This window comes from Crassostrea angulata, chromosome 4, assembly GCF_025612915.1.
Source record: "Crassostrea angulata isolate pt1a10 chromosome 4, ASM2561291v2, whole genome shotgun sequence".
Taxonomy (NCBI): Eukaryota; Metazoa; Mollusca; class Bivalvia; order Ostreida; family Ostreidae; genus Magallana; species Magallana angulata.
This window is the reverse complement of record NC_069114.1, coordinates 9,671,766-9,686,230: the sequence shown is the minus strand read 5'-3', so window position 1 is coordinate 9,686,230 and position 14,465 is coordinate 9,671,766. Positions and strand designations below refer to the sequence as shown.

At 36.0% G+C, this 14,465-nt stretch overlaps 2 protein-coding genes across 2 annotated transcripts; one reads left to right on the top strand and one right to left on the bottom strand.

The window, feature by feature from the left end:
- Positions 1 to 951: 951 nt before the first annotated feature.
- Positions 952 to 4,678, bottom strand: LOC128179998 (THO complex subunit 3-like). The gene is made up of 5 exons (XM_052847730.1): positions 4,496 to 4,678; positions 2,572 to 2,728; positions 2,163 to 2,367; positions 1,473 to 1,588; positions 952 to 983 (listed from the first exon to the last, which is right to left on the bottom strand). Exons 1-5 carry the CDS (start codon positions 4,676 to 4,678, stop codon positions 952 to 954), a joined length of 693 nt encoding a protein of 230 aa, XP_052703690.1.
- A 1,146-nt stretch (positions 4,679 to 5,824) lies between these two features.
- LOC128179987 (uncharacterized) lies at positions 5,825 to 8,475 on the top strand. The gene has a single exon (XM_052847720.1). It carries the CDS (start codon positions 5,857 to 5,859, stop codon positions 7,519 to 7,521), a length of 1,665 nt encoding a protein of 554 aa, XP_052703680.1. The 5' UTR covers positions 5,825 to 5,856; the 3' UTR covers positions 7,522 to 8,475.
- The last annotated feature ends 5,990 nt before the right edge of the window (positions 8,476 to 14,465 follow it).

The window sequence follows — 14,465 nt, the reverse complement described above, 5'->3', positions numbered from 1 at the left end:
GAATCTACTTTGCATGTGGATACTGCATTTAGCTAGCTTTTAGCATAGTTAATATAAAAATATATTATTATAAGACTTCAAATTACAATCATGACTTTATAAGCTTCTCCCCAAGTTGTTCTTGAGAAGTTGTTATGTAAAATGTTTTCATGTTAGATACTCTCAGACCTTTGATTGTCCATTGTAGTCTCAGCCTTCCCTAAGGGTCAATTCCCATGCATATAAACTTGAGCAGTATATCTGATCTTATATACCGGTAAATTAAGTGATCTAACCAGACCATTATTAAAAACTGTTCAATGAAAATTTATTTGAAATATTTTATTTACCTTAAGAGAAATATATGTAATATCCTTGGAACATATTAAAATACATAAATTTATTTGAGTTTGCCCATACACAACATTTTCTGTGGTGAATATCACATGCACTCTTAACTGCCCCTCATGGCACTGATACATTCAAAATTTTCAACCAAACTTCCTGTATCTCTGATCTTGATTCTGAGTGGTCAGTTTATCTGACAGCAGCCAGTGACCCAGATTTGTAACTGGTTGGAAATGAATTCTAGAATGATGCAAATCCCGTGTGAGGTGTGTATTGACCTATAACTGCTTATACTGCAAAGACTGCTAAGAAAACTGCTTAGAATAACTGCTTATACTTTTACCTAAACAGTTTTGACATGCCTCTAAAACCCTTACTGCTTGGAACTGCTTGAAAACTGCCAAAACATTTGAAAACTGCTTAAGAACTGTCTAACTACTGCTAAAATAGGCAGTTCATTTTGCCATAGGTCGATCTATTTCTTAAATGTCCAATATCAAATGCAATGTCAATTTACCCATGCATGCACGGGTCAAAGTCTAGTCTACTATAACATTCTTACCTGAGTCAACCTCTGCTATGTCTATAATCAGATCTTCTGATGCTGAGGCCAGCATTTTGCCGTCATGGCTGAAGCTCAGAGTTCTGACTGGCCTCTTAATCTGAAATCAGCACACCAAATGTCCATGACTCTGTTTTTTTCAGTAATTGCAATAAAACAGAAATATCATTCGACCAAAAATCAGAGATCCTTAATAAGTAGAGTTTATATGATAAAAAGATGGTTGTAATTCTTATAAATTCTTCTTAAGGAACAGAGACCAAATTTCATTGCTTAATGCTTATATATGATTTCTTGGGCATATTGAGCAATATCATATACAATGCATCAGCTACATATTAAACTTGACATTAGTAAATCTTCATTAAGCTTTAGAATTCAAAAAGCTATAAATTTTCTGAATATTATCATACATAAGTTTTCGAGACCATTATGAGTGTACATGTGTATTTTCTATGCAACAAAATGCACAGTACTTGTGAAGTGAATCTTCACTGAAGTGAATAAATGTAATACATTGTGCACAACTCTTAATATCTGAAGAGGGTTCTAATACAGGCTAGCTCTGCTACGTCCCAAATACTGACCAAGGCGTCCGCTCTACCAGTGGCAAAGTACTTTCCCTTGGGGTCAAACTTGATACAGATACAGTTAGCAGGGTGAGCCTTCAGGGTGTGCTGGAGTTTTAAATCTGGGTAGCTGTTGATAACAATGTGTTTTATATGCATACAATTCAATTTTTTTTAAATTACCAAAATGCTGCACTAGGTATTGAGTTAATAAAGTATGCACAGTTAAGAAAAACTTTGCACTTCATTGAGCTGTCGTATCCATCATTAACCTAACCATTTGTTCTGTAACGGGATGGGAAAAATAATGACGGACCAGACCGGGATTCGAATCTGGGTCCCCTGAATCTCTAGTCAGGTGCTCTACCAACTCAGCTATTTGGCGCCGGTATTTGAACCAGTCTGACCGTCACATTCCTCCACCCTTAAATGATCTTCGCCCTCGAAGATCACCCCAGGCTCTTCCCCTGACAGGAGTTAACCTGTCAGTTCCAGGGATTAGTCATGGCACCAAAAGTAACGGCATGGGAGAAATAATGACGGACCAGACCGGGATTCGAACCCAAGTCACTCGGCACATGTCCACACCTCTAACGACTGAGCTACTCGAATGCCGGTATTCGATCGGTCTGACTGTCACAGTTCATTACTGCTTCATTATACTGCAATGTTTCATACTTCATCTATCTATAAACTACATGTACCTCAGTATGTTTATGCTGCCTTGCCCACTCGTCAAAAAGAACAGGTCCCCGTCATTGTTCCACGAGATCTCATTGACCTCAAACTTAAACTGTTCCTCGGCCTTTGACCTGTGACTTCTGACATCAATAAATGTAATTAGGTCATCCTTGTTGCCTACAGCTATAGTGCTGCCATCTGGTGACCAGCAGATGTTTATGTTTTCACCTTAAATATTGATTTACAGTTAATGTATAACAAAATTATCAAAAATCAATGGAATTTCAGTTTTTTCACATACATTTATTGAAGTGTCCAAAAGTCCCTGTACATTTGTATTAACCACGTTAACAGCTGTTTTATCTCAAAGTAAGTATTGACAATGTCTATAGATCAATTATTCCTGGGTCATGGAATCAACCGCTGTTTTACCTTTAGTATTGACAGTGGCCACAGAACGATTGGTCCGGGCGTCCCAGATTCGTATTGTCTTGTCTCCACTAGCTGTCACCAACTGATCCGGATGCTTTGGATGCCAACACAGCTGGTCAACACTGTCGCTATGTCCACGAAATGTGCAGTCTTTGACCTAAAGAGTTTGTAGACAGATCCAAAAATAATTGTCAGACTAATCAATGTTTGAAAAAATATTAAATTAAGGTGGTATGGGTCATCTGTCGATATGAATGTGGATTAAAGTACATTATAATTAGAGTACTTTCACCGGTTTAGAATTTTCAAATTTTACAATGTTAAACCAAAAAATAGCTTTTGAAAATATTTGGAGAGGTAAAAAATGTACATCCCCAGCGGAACTCAAACTCATGACCAACAGATTTGTAGCAAACCCTCTTACCCACTGAGCTACCCTGTAAGCTAGTTACAATATTGAGAAAGAAATTACTTATATTATTGCACTTTATATGTCATAATATGGAAGTGTCCCATACAACCTTAATTTTATTAATAAATAGTTTAGCTGCATAAACAGATCTTTAAGTTGTTTTCCAACATTAAAATTGAGCACGATATCTACATAATTGACACCATGCTAAAACGACATAACTTTAAAAATTACGTTTTCAAGGATGAAGATAAAAAGGCAGTATATTTGTAAAACAGTTATATTTGAGTTTTTGTGACCACTAGGCCTATCTCAAAATTGACAAAAATAATTCTGTAGATTTTTGGGTTATACTATTCAACAAACATGTCAGAAAAAAACCATCCTCATTTAAAAAGAAAAGGCCCATAGATAGATAGATAGATAGATAGATAGATAGATAGATAGATAGATAGATAGATAGATAGATAGATATATATATATATATATATATATATATATATATATATATATATATATATATATATATATATATATATATGGCCGCTCACTGCTAGGAGAATGGGTTCCAGAGGTCGTGAGTTCAAGCCCCGGCCGGGGCGGAGGTGGAGCTCCAACAAGGTGAATTTCTTTGTGCTTTATGTATATCTTTATCATTCACTATGGGCAGGTATATGTCAATTTGAGAGTTATTGCAATGTTTGTGCTTATTATATGTATATATCTATGCAATGTGTATCGTCCCGATCCTCTCAAATTGTCGTTTAACTGCATTCCACCTGTATCTCAAAACGACCGTGTAGTGAGCGACCAGCGCGCTGGGTTCCCTTCGTCATCGAAAGCAAGATTTTTGTCTTGCCTAGATGGCCCAGTGGTTAGCGCGGTGGCCGCTCACTGCTAGGAGAATGGGTTCCAGAGGTCGTGAGTTCAAGCCCCGGCCGGGGCGGAGGTGGAGCTCCAACAAGGTGAATTTCTTTGTGCTTTATATATATATATATATATATATATATATATATATATATATATATATATATATATAGGTGTTACTACAGTATTAAATTTTACTAATAGATATATTCTTATCAAAACTGGACAACTTGAGATATAGATTAAAAATTCTAAACGAGCTTCTGGAAAAAATCCTCTCGACATCTTTTTAAACAACACTTCATTTACAATTTTTAAGCAAAATACACACTTGCATCCAGCAAGGCGTGAGACTTTGTTTACTTCGAAGTTATACATGTACTTGAAAATCAAGCCCGGGCCTTTTCAACCCCCCCCCCCCCCGAAACAACACGCATCAAAAATTCAAATGACCTCACATTATTACAAAACTGGGATAGATATCTTTATTGTCTTACACATTGTTTTTCATCTGATAAAAAAATCAGCTCCTTTCGCGTGCGAAAACGCCCCAAATTCAAAGGGGAATTCGGGAATTAGTTTGTCTCAGCCATGTTTTGACACCTATAAATGTCTTTTTTACAGTGCAACACTCCAGCAGCCTACCATTCGGTCTCTGTCATTGTCTAGCTGGAAAACGCTGACAGTTTTGTCAAAGGACCCCGAGGCCAGGCGCCGTCCGTCACAGCTCAACGCCACGGAGTGAACTTTGGAGTCGTGCGCCGTGTGCTCTCGTATTCTCTTGTTTTGCTGAAAGTGTTTTCGCATGTTTTCAATGCAAGTCGCCATCTTTGGATAGTGTAGAATAAATACCTACCGAGTGGATTGAAAAGTTCCGCAAACTAGAGGCCCACGTGCCAGATCGCTGACTTAACAATTTCTGAAGAAAGTCTTGCTGAAGTCTTACTGTTGTTTTAATTTCTTTATAATTACTGTGTTTCACAATCTAAATTTCAGCTCTCTACCATACCTAAAGTAATGTCATCAAGTTTGACATTATTGAAAATTAATTTTAGTATTACTGGAACAGATAATTAGACAAAATTGCAACTGTATTTAATTTAAAAAATAATCTGTTTTCTATAATTAAATAATCATGATTTTATTTAAAAAAATGGGTAATGCAAATTTGCATAATGTTGGTAATGTTTTTCCATTTTTGTTGCAAAGTTTAACATAACTATATGGTTTCTAGATTTCTGATAAATCTCTACATTTGTATGCTGATGATGGGATTTGAACCCACTCTTCACTCCCAAAGGAATGTGTGCACCATTACACCACACCAGCTTTTATAGAGAGGATCTCTATAGTCATAATAAACAAAATCTACTTCTTTATAACTAAAAATAGCCTACATTTTAAAGCTGAATTGAATATGTTAAGCACACAAGCACCAGACGTTAAATATTTTTCTCATAATTAAAATATAAACCCTGTACCTTATAGTGATAAAAATGTCAGATCTATTTAAACCTCCCAACAATGGGTGACCCCGATTTTGAACCAACACATACACAAGCACAAGTTACTACCTGGCATTAAATTCATTCACGTGATCTTGCACAGATAGCAAGCAACCAGGAAGAATAAACACCTGACGCCCGCCATGTTTGATCAAGAAGACCTGAAGTTTACCAATGGGGTAACGTTAGGTAAGTTTTATAATCCACTAGCTTTCTTATTGTGTTTTCTTAATAGTCGAAAATTGTTTGGACAAATATTTTCTTATCTTTAAATTTATTCTTTTTTTGTAATCAGTCATAAAAAATAAAAAATCTTATACTTGTACATGTATGATCGACTCTATACACGAATGTAAATTTTATCCATGAAATAGAATATATCTGAATCTTACATATAAGTATATGTTAATCAAAGCAACATAATACATGTATACGTCATAAATACATACTGAATTTGCTTTTCAGGTTAAGTTCCCCTATAGTTACCAGGGATCCCTAACCATGGACCCCAGGAACAGTGCCCAGGATGTTGTACGCTGCACCCTGTGTCAGTACTCTGTGGCCCCCATGTACTGTGAAGTTTGTCATATACATCTGTGTAAAGACTGTGTAGAGACACATTTCTCTGATTCCTCTAAAATCCATAATGTGGTGCCACTTAAACAATACTTAACCACTCTGAACTATCCCAAGTGTAGGAAACACCCCACCAGACAATGTGAACTCCACTGTGAACAATGTGACATTCCTATTTGTGCACAGTGTATTTCCTCTGGAAAACATTCAGGACATAAAAAAATTGACATTTTCCAAAGTTTTGAAATAAAAACAGAAATTTTAGAAAAAGATTTGCAAGAATTAGAAAAATTAATTTATCCTAAATACAAAGAGATTGCATCCAACATCCCAGTGCAGAAAGCTGATCTGAGTAAAAACTCCCAGAAATTGACAACAGCAATTGACAAACAAGGAGAAGTCTGGCACAGAGAAATAGACACCATTATCACAAACCTGAAATCTAACGTGGAGGAAATGGAATCCAAACACCTGGTTGTCCTGAATAAACAGGAAGATGAAATTACACACACCATTTCTGAAATCACACAGACCATTGCTGAACTGAAGAAGTTACTAAACTCCAAAGATGTCAGCCTTGTCTCTGAGTACAAATCCAGGAATGCTGAATTCAGAAGATTGCCTCCTAAACTCAAAGTGTCCTTACCAAACTTTAGACCTCAGGAAATCCACACAGATCAGCTGATTAAACAGTTTGGTTCTCTGTCAGCATTATCTTTTACAACAGAGGAACAAGACTTCAGCATGCCGCCCCAGGGAGCCGAGTCCTCTCCCCCCGACCGGTCACTGATGGATGTACCCCGCGTCATCACAGCTATAGACACAGGGTATGAATATCTATATCGTGTGACGTGTCTGAATGATACAGAAGTATGGACGCGTGGTGATGACAACATGATGAAACTCTACAACCTCCAAAGGAAACTAGTGGAGTCCATCCAAACCAAGTCAGGGAACGATCCACAGGACATAGCAGTGACAAGGAGTGGGGATCTAGTTTATACTGATGAAGATGATAGAACTGTGAACATAGTGAAGAATACACAGATACAGACAGTGATCAGACTACGGGGGTGGAGACCTCTCGGTGTCTGTAGTACCTCCTCTGGTGACCTCCTGGTTGTCATTGACAGTGATGATAAACAATCCAAAGTTGTGTGTTACTCTGGCTCCACAGAGAAACAAAGTATTCAGTACGATGACAAAGGACAACCTCTCTATTCATCTGGTGGCATTAAATACATCAGTGAGAACAGGAACCTAGATATCTGTGTGTCAGACAGTAGAGCCCGTGCAGTAGTGGTGGTCAATCAGGCCGGCAAACTCCGGTTTACCTACACTGGTCCTCCCTCTACTACCAAGGGACCATTTGATCCACTCGGCATCACAACAGACAGCCAGGGTCGGATCCTGACAGTAGACCAATACAACGACCGTATCCACATCCTGGATCAGGACGGACAGTTCCTCCGCTACATTGACAACTGTCATTTACAGAATCCATGGGGTTTATGTGTGGACACCAGAGACAACCTCTTTGTGGCTGAGTGGAGAACAGGTAAAGTGAAGAAAATACAATATTACATGTAAATCAATGAACTGTATAAATCATCTGTAAACAAAGCGTATAAGTATAAATTACATACTGTGTGTAGATATAATGTAAACAAACTATACACATTACATGTCATCATACGGTGTGTATCAGCTGTAAACACGCTGTGTGTGGATAATTTAATGTATCACACATACACTGACTGTGTCTACAAGATGTAAACAGACTGTCTAACAGTATCTGTGTTAGGTTGTCATGAGTTAATCATTCCATTTCTTCAATCTTTATTTGTTTATATATCATATGTTTGTATGTAAACAAATTGTTCTTTAATATTGATATTACAAGTCAACAAAACAGACCATGCATGTTTATATATTACATGTAAACAAACTGTGTTTATGTATCACATGTATATATCAAGTGACTCTATGTACATGTATATTACATATAGACAAACTCCTCTTTCTATTAATAGATGTATATATAAAGTGACTGTTTTACTGTGTCTATAATCTGTGTTTGTTACATTAGAATGAATGGACTGTATTTGTTACATGTGGTTATCAGCAAACTCGGTGTGACATGTTTTAATTACACATAATGGGTTAACAGACAGGTAGCACTCAATTCTTTACCAGCAATGGAGCGAGGCCACAAAGGGACTGAGGCCCATTACTTATATAGAGGAGTGATACCTGTATATTAACCCAATCAGAATTCACATCCAATGAGACAACTGTTTTGACTTACCTTTAAACCTTTAGAATTAGAGTAGATGTTTGATTTCCTGCTAATCTTGTATATTCTGTTCTAACTTCATAGAATCCTTGTGTGGAATATTCCTTCCTTTGGTGTTTTTATCTAGGAGTTTTTGCAGAACTGATTTAAAGATTCTGAAAATGTATTTAGACAATGAGTAGATTGACTATATAAACATGATACTGCTTATGAATGCTTTTTTTGTTTTTTAATAAAACTTTAGAAGAAAGAAATCAATGTATTGTTCATCAGCAACTAGCCTTTTAAATTTGACATCAACCACACGATATTTATGGCGTCAGAACAGTGGCGCCTGCAGGGTCAGCAATTAATTGACCAATTGTCATGCTAACTTATAGTTTTATTTAAAAGAGAAGGGGGACTATATAAAAAAAAAAAGGTACAAAGTTTGTACATTTAAGTACTGGTACCAATTTGTCTTCGTTGAAGCAGCAATAATAACGCCTAATTGTGGTCAGTCGAGCAGTGAGGTATGAGGCTCTCTCTCTCAGCGAGTGCAGTTATGAGTGTGGGCTGACATCGATATCTGAGATGATTTGACTGCTATATGATGACTGTAACAAGTAAAATACACGTGAAATATGCAAATATGAAAAAAATGTTTGTTTTAAAATATTTAAGCTTTCCAAAAAAAGGCTGGATTCTACCCAGATTTCAAGTAAAGGCGCTGAAATGACTGATCATGAAATGTCAATTTAAGATGCAAAATTATTAATTCTTGATCGAGTACATTAGCAAGAATATATATATTCTAATTAATTTGAATATGGAAAGATGTTGATCAGTGGCGTAGCTAGACCAGAACCGAAGTGCATGCTTACAATGGCAGTGGGTCTGGGGGCCGCCAGGAGGCCCCCAGTGGGTCCAGGACGAAGGCCCCGGAAGCTCATGGATTCTGACGATTTTTAACACTAAAAATCATCGCAGAAATTGAAAGGAATGCTCAATATTTAAACATATTTTAGGCAGTTAAAATTGTTTTGGTTATAGTTTAGGCATAAAATAAAATTACAAAACTTATTAAAAGCTAAAAGAGGAAAAAACGTTTGACGTTTGTTTTAGACCCAATCAAAGCTTTTATTCTTAAGTTCATTTTCACCTAGTTTATGGTAATGAAAATCTCGAAAAGCTGTGATATTCCATGGGGGAAATTTAAAATGATGTGTAAAACTAAGTTCAAATGCAAAATAAATCTTTGCTTTATTATGTACATGCATTGTGTTCTGTTTCTTTAATATAGTACTGTAACACCACGTTGCGTGTCTATATTTGGTACTTTTATGTTTAGCATTGATAAATTTGTTGATGGAATAACTAAGTTTGGACCTGAATACTTGAATTCTTTGTTTAATTTTCTTTCTTTTTTTCTTTTTTACTGAGTTGCTTCCTTTTTTCCCAAATGATGTGCATGCTCAGGCATATAAGTATACATGGTAGCTACGCCACTGTTGATTAAACAAATAATTTATTATTCCATTTCTCTTAACCCCTGCAGTTGATATAATTGTGAGATAATTTGCTCTATTTGAATCATGCAAATATTTGAGAAAGGGCATTCCTATGGCTTTAAACCAAATACTCTGCTGCACAATAAGGCTGCATTAAAGCAAGCTTTTTGAATTATACCTTGTGCATACAAAATCTTGTCTCCTGAAATGACGGAAATTGTCAACAATCCACCTTCAGCATCAGAGAGGAAGAAATAGTCTAAAGACTGGGGGCACCATTATCTTCGTGGTAAGGGAACCTTAAAGTGAAACAAAACATCAGGAAGACCAAAAGTCAATTTTTGTAAATTGACATTAATAAAAAAAATTAATTTATGCTCAATTTAACTTAATTTTGCCAAATTGAGACCATTCATTAATAACTACAATTAATTCACTACATGTAATCCGGGATTGTGAAACATATATTAAAATCCATGCACCTAACTTGTGTCAAGATATATAATTGGAATTAAGCCAGTATATGTATGTAATATTTAAAAATTACATAATTATCAAAAAATCTACTAAATGTTCATCTAGTCAAAGGGAGGCAACTTCATCATTTAAACAACATCCTGTGCTATGTGAACAATTCTTACATACTGTAGAGCAGACTGAGAGAAAGCTTCCCACAGACTACTTGAATTTTGCAAAACAGCTGAAATGTCTTTAGATCGGAGTCATCAGGAGCAGAGGCTGCACTGGATCGCTGACCTGCATGGAAAGGCAGAGGCTTCCAACAAGAACGGGACCCAAGAGTGCTGTGTGTACCTTCACATTCGACCATTACAACCCCTTCAAGGAAGTAGAAACAAATGCATATCATCTTTGCATACTAAGAAAAATTTACCACATGCACCAGCATCATCCAGACGACTGGTCTCTGTATTACGAACCCGACTTGAAATGTACACCACCACCCCTACACTCGCAAGGTTATCGGACCAGGGAAGCGGTCCCCCACCCTTAAACCCCTCAGGCTATAGAGAGAATAATTCTACCGTGACTAGGCTACGTTCAGGAGAATATTACAATGTATGAGCATATTAATTATAATACAAAGTGCTGAAACTATTTAAGTATTTATCACTATAACATAATATGTTAATTATATTATAATTTCATTTAAGGTACATATCGTTGGATATCTTCATTTCAAGTCAAATCCGGTTCACTCCCCGCCCCACCTTTTTTTTCTATCAAATATTCGCCGCCTCATGCAATATGAAATGCCTTCCGACGCCCCTGGAATGAGAATCCTGTCATGTGCGGGTTCAGATAATTTAATTTCGCAGGGCGGGGGGGGGGGTGGGGGGGGGGGGGAGGGGGTACTTTGTTTGGAGAAGGATCCTAGGCCTGGTTTCGTCGATATTTTACTTTGTGAATTTCTTCGGGGGGTGGGGGGCTTCAACTCTCATCTAGACTGATCCGCGCATGTCCATGACTACTAAAAGGTACATTTATAAAGAACAATTAAAGTGAGTTTAGACGTTGTTTGTTTTTGGTAATTTGTAAGGTACAATGGAAATATTTAATTTGGGGTGATTAAAAAAAAAAGTCCCGAACATCAATGTTACACACAGGAGGGTTGGGGTGTTCTGCCCAGGTGATTAACTCGGTTGTAACTGGGTTAGATGAAAACAGAACAGAACCTCTGTGGCAAAGCATTTTGAACAAAAAATTCAAAGTGCGTTAAAAACTCAAAAATTAAGTCCGTTGAAAACCCTCTTAAAAAATACTAATGAATGTGATTTACCGCCTTTGTTGACAAAGGGGTTAAAGATATACAGTTCAATTACCAGTACATCATTGAAATTGATTACAGGAGGATTTTTGAAGGTCCCCCATCATTTATCTTTCTTTCCAAAATATAAAATACAAAGTAAGCTATACGCGTATAGCGTAAACGTTACAGAACGGGAAAAGACCTAGAAATAAGATTTGCCGTAGACGAGGTACAATGATATTGAAAAAAAACACTGCCCCCCCCCCCCCCCAAAAAAAAAGTTTCTCCCGTGGAATATATGAAGACCGTAATTAAATATAACTACATTTGTATAAGAACTACTAAGTATTACAAAAAAAACTATCGATATTTTATCAATGTAAAGTATTCCTCTTCAATATACGGTGTTTATTTTACTGAGTTAACATGTGGAAAATGAAAAAATACATAAACTTAAGCAGTATCGCTAAAAAAAAAACAGGTTTGATTTATATATTTTTTTTTACATCTCCCAAGTATTATTCCCTCTATTTCTTACGGAAACTTGTCGTTAATTCATAGCTCTAAAGAAACAGCCAGACAAGCCCCATTTATCGATTGGTCGAAATCTACAGCGGCTGAAACTGACAAGAAAATGACAGGACAGATATCGACACGCCCTCTTTATCGATTGGTCCAAACCTATAGCGACCTAGGAAAAATCACGGACTGCACGAAATAATCATGACGATGTCAGACTCAAAGTCACAGGAGACGATTTGGCTGTTTCTTTTAGCTAACTTACTTACGTACATCAACAGTAATTTAATAAATTTTACTTGCTTTTCCTAATCAATTTATCGATTAGTTTAATGAAATATGTTAAATATAAACAATAAAATGTTTTCTTTGATGATTCATTCGGGTTATAAAGGTAGTGATCATTGCATAAAAATTTACATAATCCGCTAACGCGGGTTATGTATTTTTTCTGCAATGTCCCTACCTTCATATTCCGAATGAATCACCAAAGAAAGCATTTTATTGTTTAATAAAATTCACTAGTATTTTCTGCTCTATTTCTTATGAAAATCGATTAAAGTTATTAGGACTCTTTAGGTTTTTCTATGGAAATATAAAAAAAATAATGAAAAATAAAGTCTTTAATTTTTGCTTTTATGACAATAGAATTAACTTTCTTGTTGCATAATTGTAAAAGAAGTTGTTTTAAAAATACGTATTTAATATATTTTCAAACTAAAACATATAGAAATCAATGGAATTACTTATGTAAATTACATGTAATATGAAAAGTATAATTTAGAGTCTTCTAAACAAAAAGAATCCAATTATGAAAATTGGCCATGGTTCTTTCATAACACTTGACAATTTTTACAAATATAAATTGCAAATTTTCAATTAATTCGATGGTTTCAATTTTTTAGACTATATCTTCATCCTTGTTTTAATTTTTGTTCTTAAAAATAGTATTTTATATATGGTTTTACTTTGAAATAACTTTCTCGACCATATAAACATGTACATTAAGTTCTGTATCTGAAGAATTTGGCATTGCTTAAAATTTTTAAAAAGCGTTTCACAGATAAGATAGCGCCTTTGATACGACACGCAATGCCGACACCGGCGCCATTTGTCGCGGTACTTCAAACCGCTCGTCGGGGGAAGCCTTATCAAAGGAACCCCGACAAAATCCTTATAAAAACCGTATCGACTAAAAAAAACCCATATTATATCCTAAGAGTTGACAACAATAGCAGAATGTCTTCCGCCAACGTGATTCAGTTAGCCAAGAGATTAGACCACTCCGAGATTTACTTCAAGAAAGCCTGCCTCCAGATTGTGATGCTCAACGAGAAACTTTCCTCCGCCAGTAGACGATACCGAATGGCGCACACTTCCGGTCGGCGTTCTTTCCGGTACTCTCTACGTCTGGGCCTGGCGGCAATCGAGGGTCTACGCAACGTTTACTACGAATACGCCATGATCAAAGCTCAGGAGATGCAACAAGTCAGGCGTGACTCAGAAGAAGAGGAGGAAGAAGGACATGTCATGGTCCAATGATTTCACAGTTACCGTCCTATCAACATTTGCCATAAATAAGAAACGGCTCTTTTCAGAGCCACTAAAATTATTCGAAAAGAATGTCTCTATTACACACTCTGAACAAATTAAGGTAAAAGTGTACACATTCACTAAAGAGCTACCTGATGTTATAAAAGTTTTCCCCAAATAAATACCCCATATCTATAGCCTTTCCCAAGTCATTGCTTCAATCACTTTTTGATGATATTTAATAAAAATACACATACCTGTGAAAGAAGTACAGTTGAAATCAATGAAATGGAAAATATCAAAGATATCTTCATTGACAAATTATCCTTTTTCACTCATAAAATTTCACAGAAACGAAAACAATTTTTTTACGGAGATTTATAATTGGAAATGTTTACACCTATTCTCCATTCGGAAGTACTCGGGACACCTCACACAATTTTTCAACGTTACAGTATCATCTGGGCTCATTAATGGCTGATACAATGCAAAATCCCCGTAGACTTTCTATTTTGGGATGTGTATTGAAACTTGAAGCGATAGAGGGGGCGTTTCAAAACAGATAATCTGGACATTTTTCATATAAATGGATGAACATAGTTTGAGCACAAAGGTATTTATGATTATTGAAATATCAAGCGAAAAGGGGTGGAAGCAAAAACTTGGGACAGAGTATAATAATACACTTGTTTATTATCAGATATAGGGTTTTTTTATTAGGAGAAAATTTTATAACGGCAGGTGCTTGCATGTTGTGTATCATAATTTAAAGAAGATGAGTGAAGAAGGCTTGCAAAATGTCCATACGAGGCATACTAGTAGATACTGCAAGATTAAAATATCTTTTAATCTGATACTTAAAAAAAAAAATTAAAAACAATGTATATTTAACGTTACATCGGTTTGTAACCCTTAAATATTTTAAATA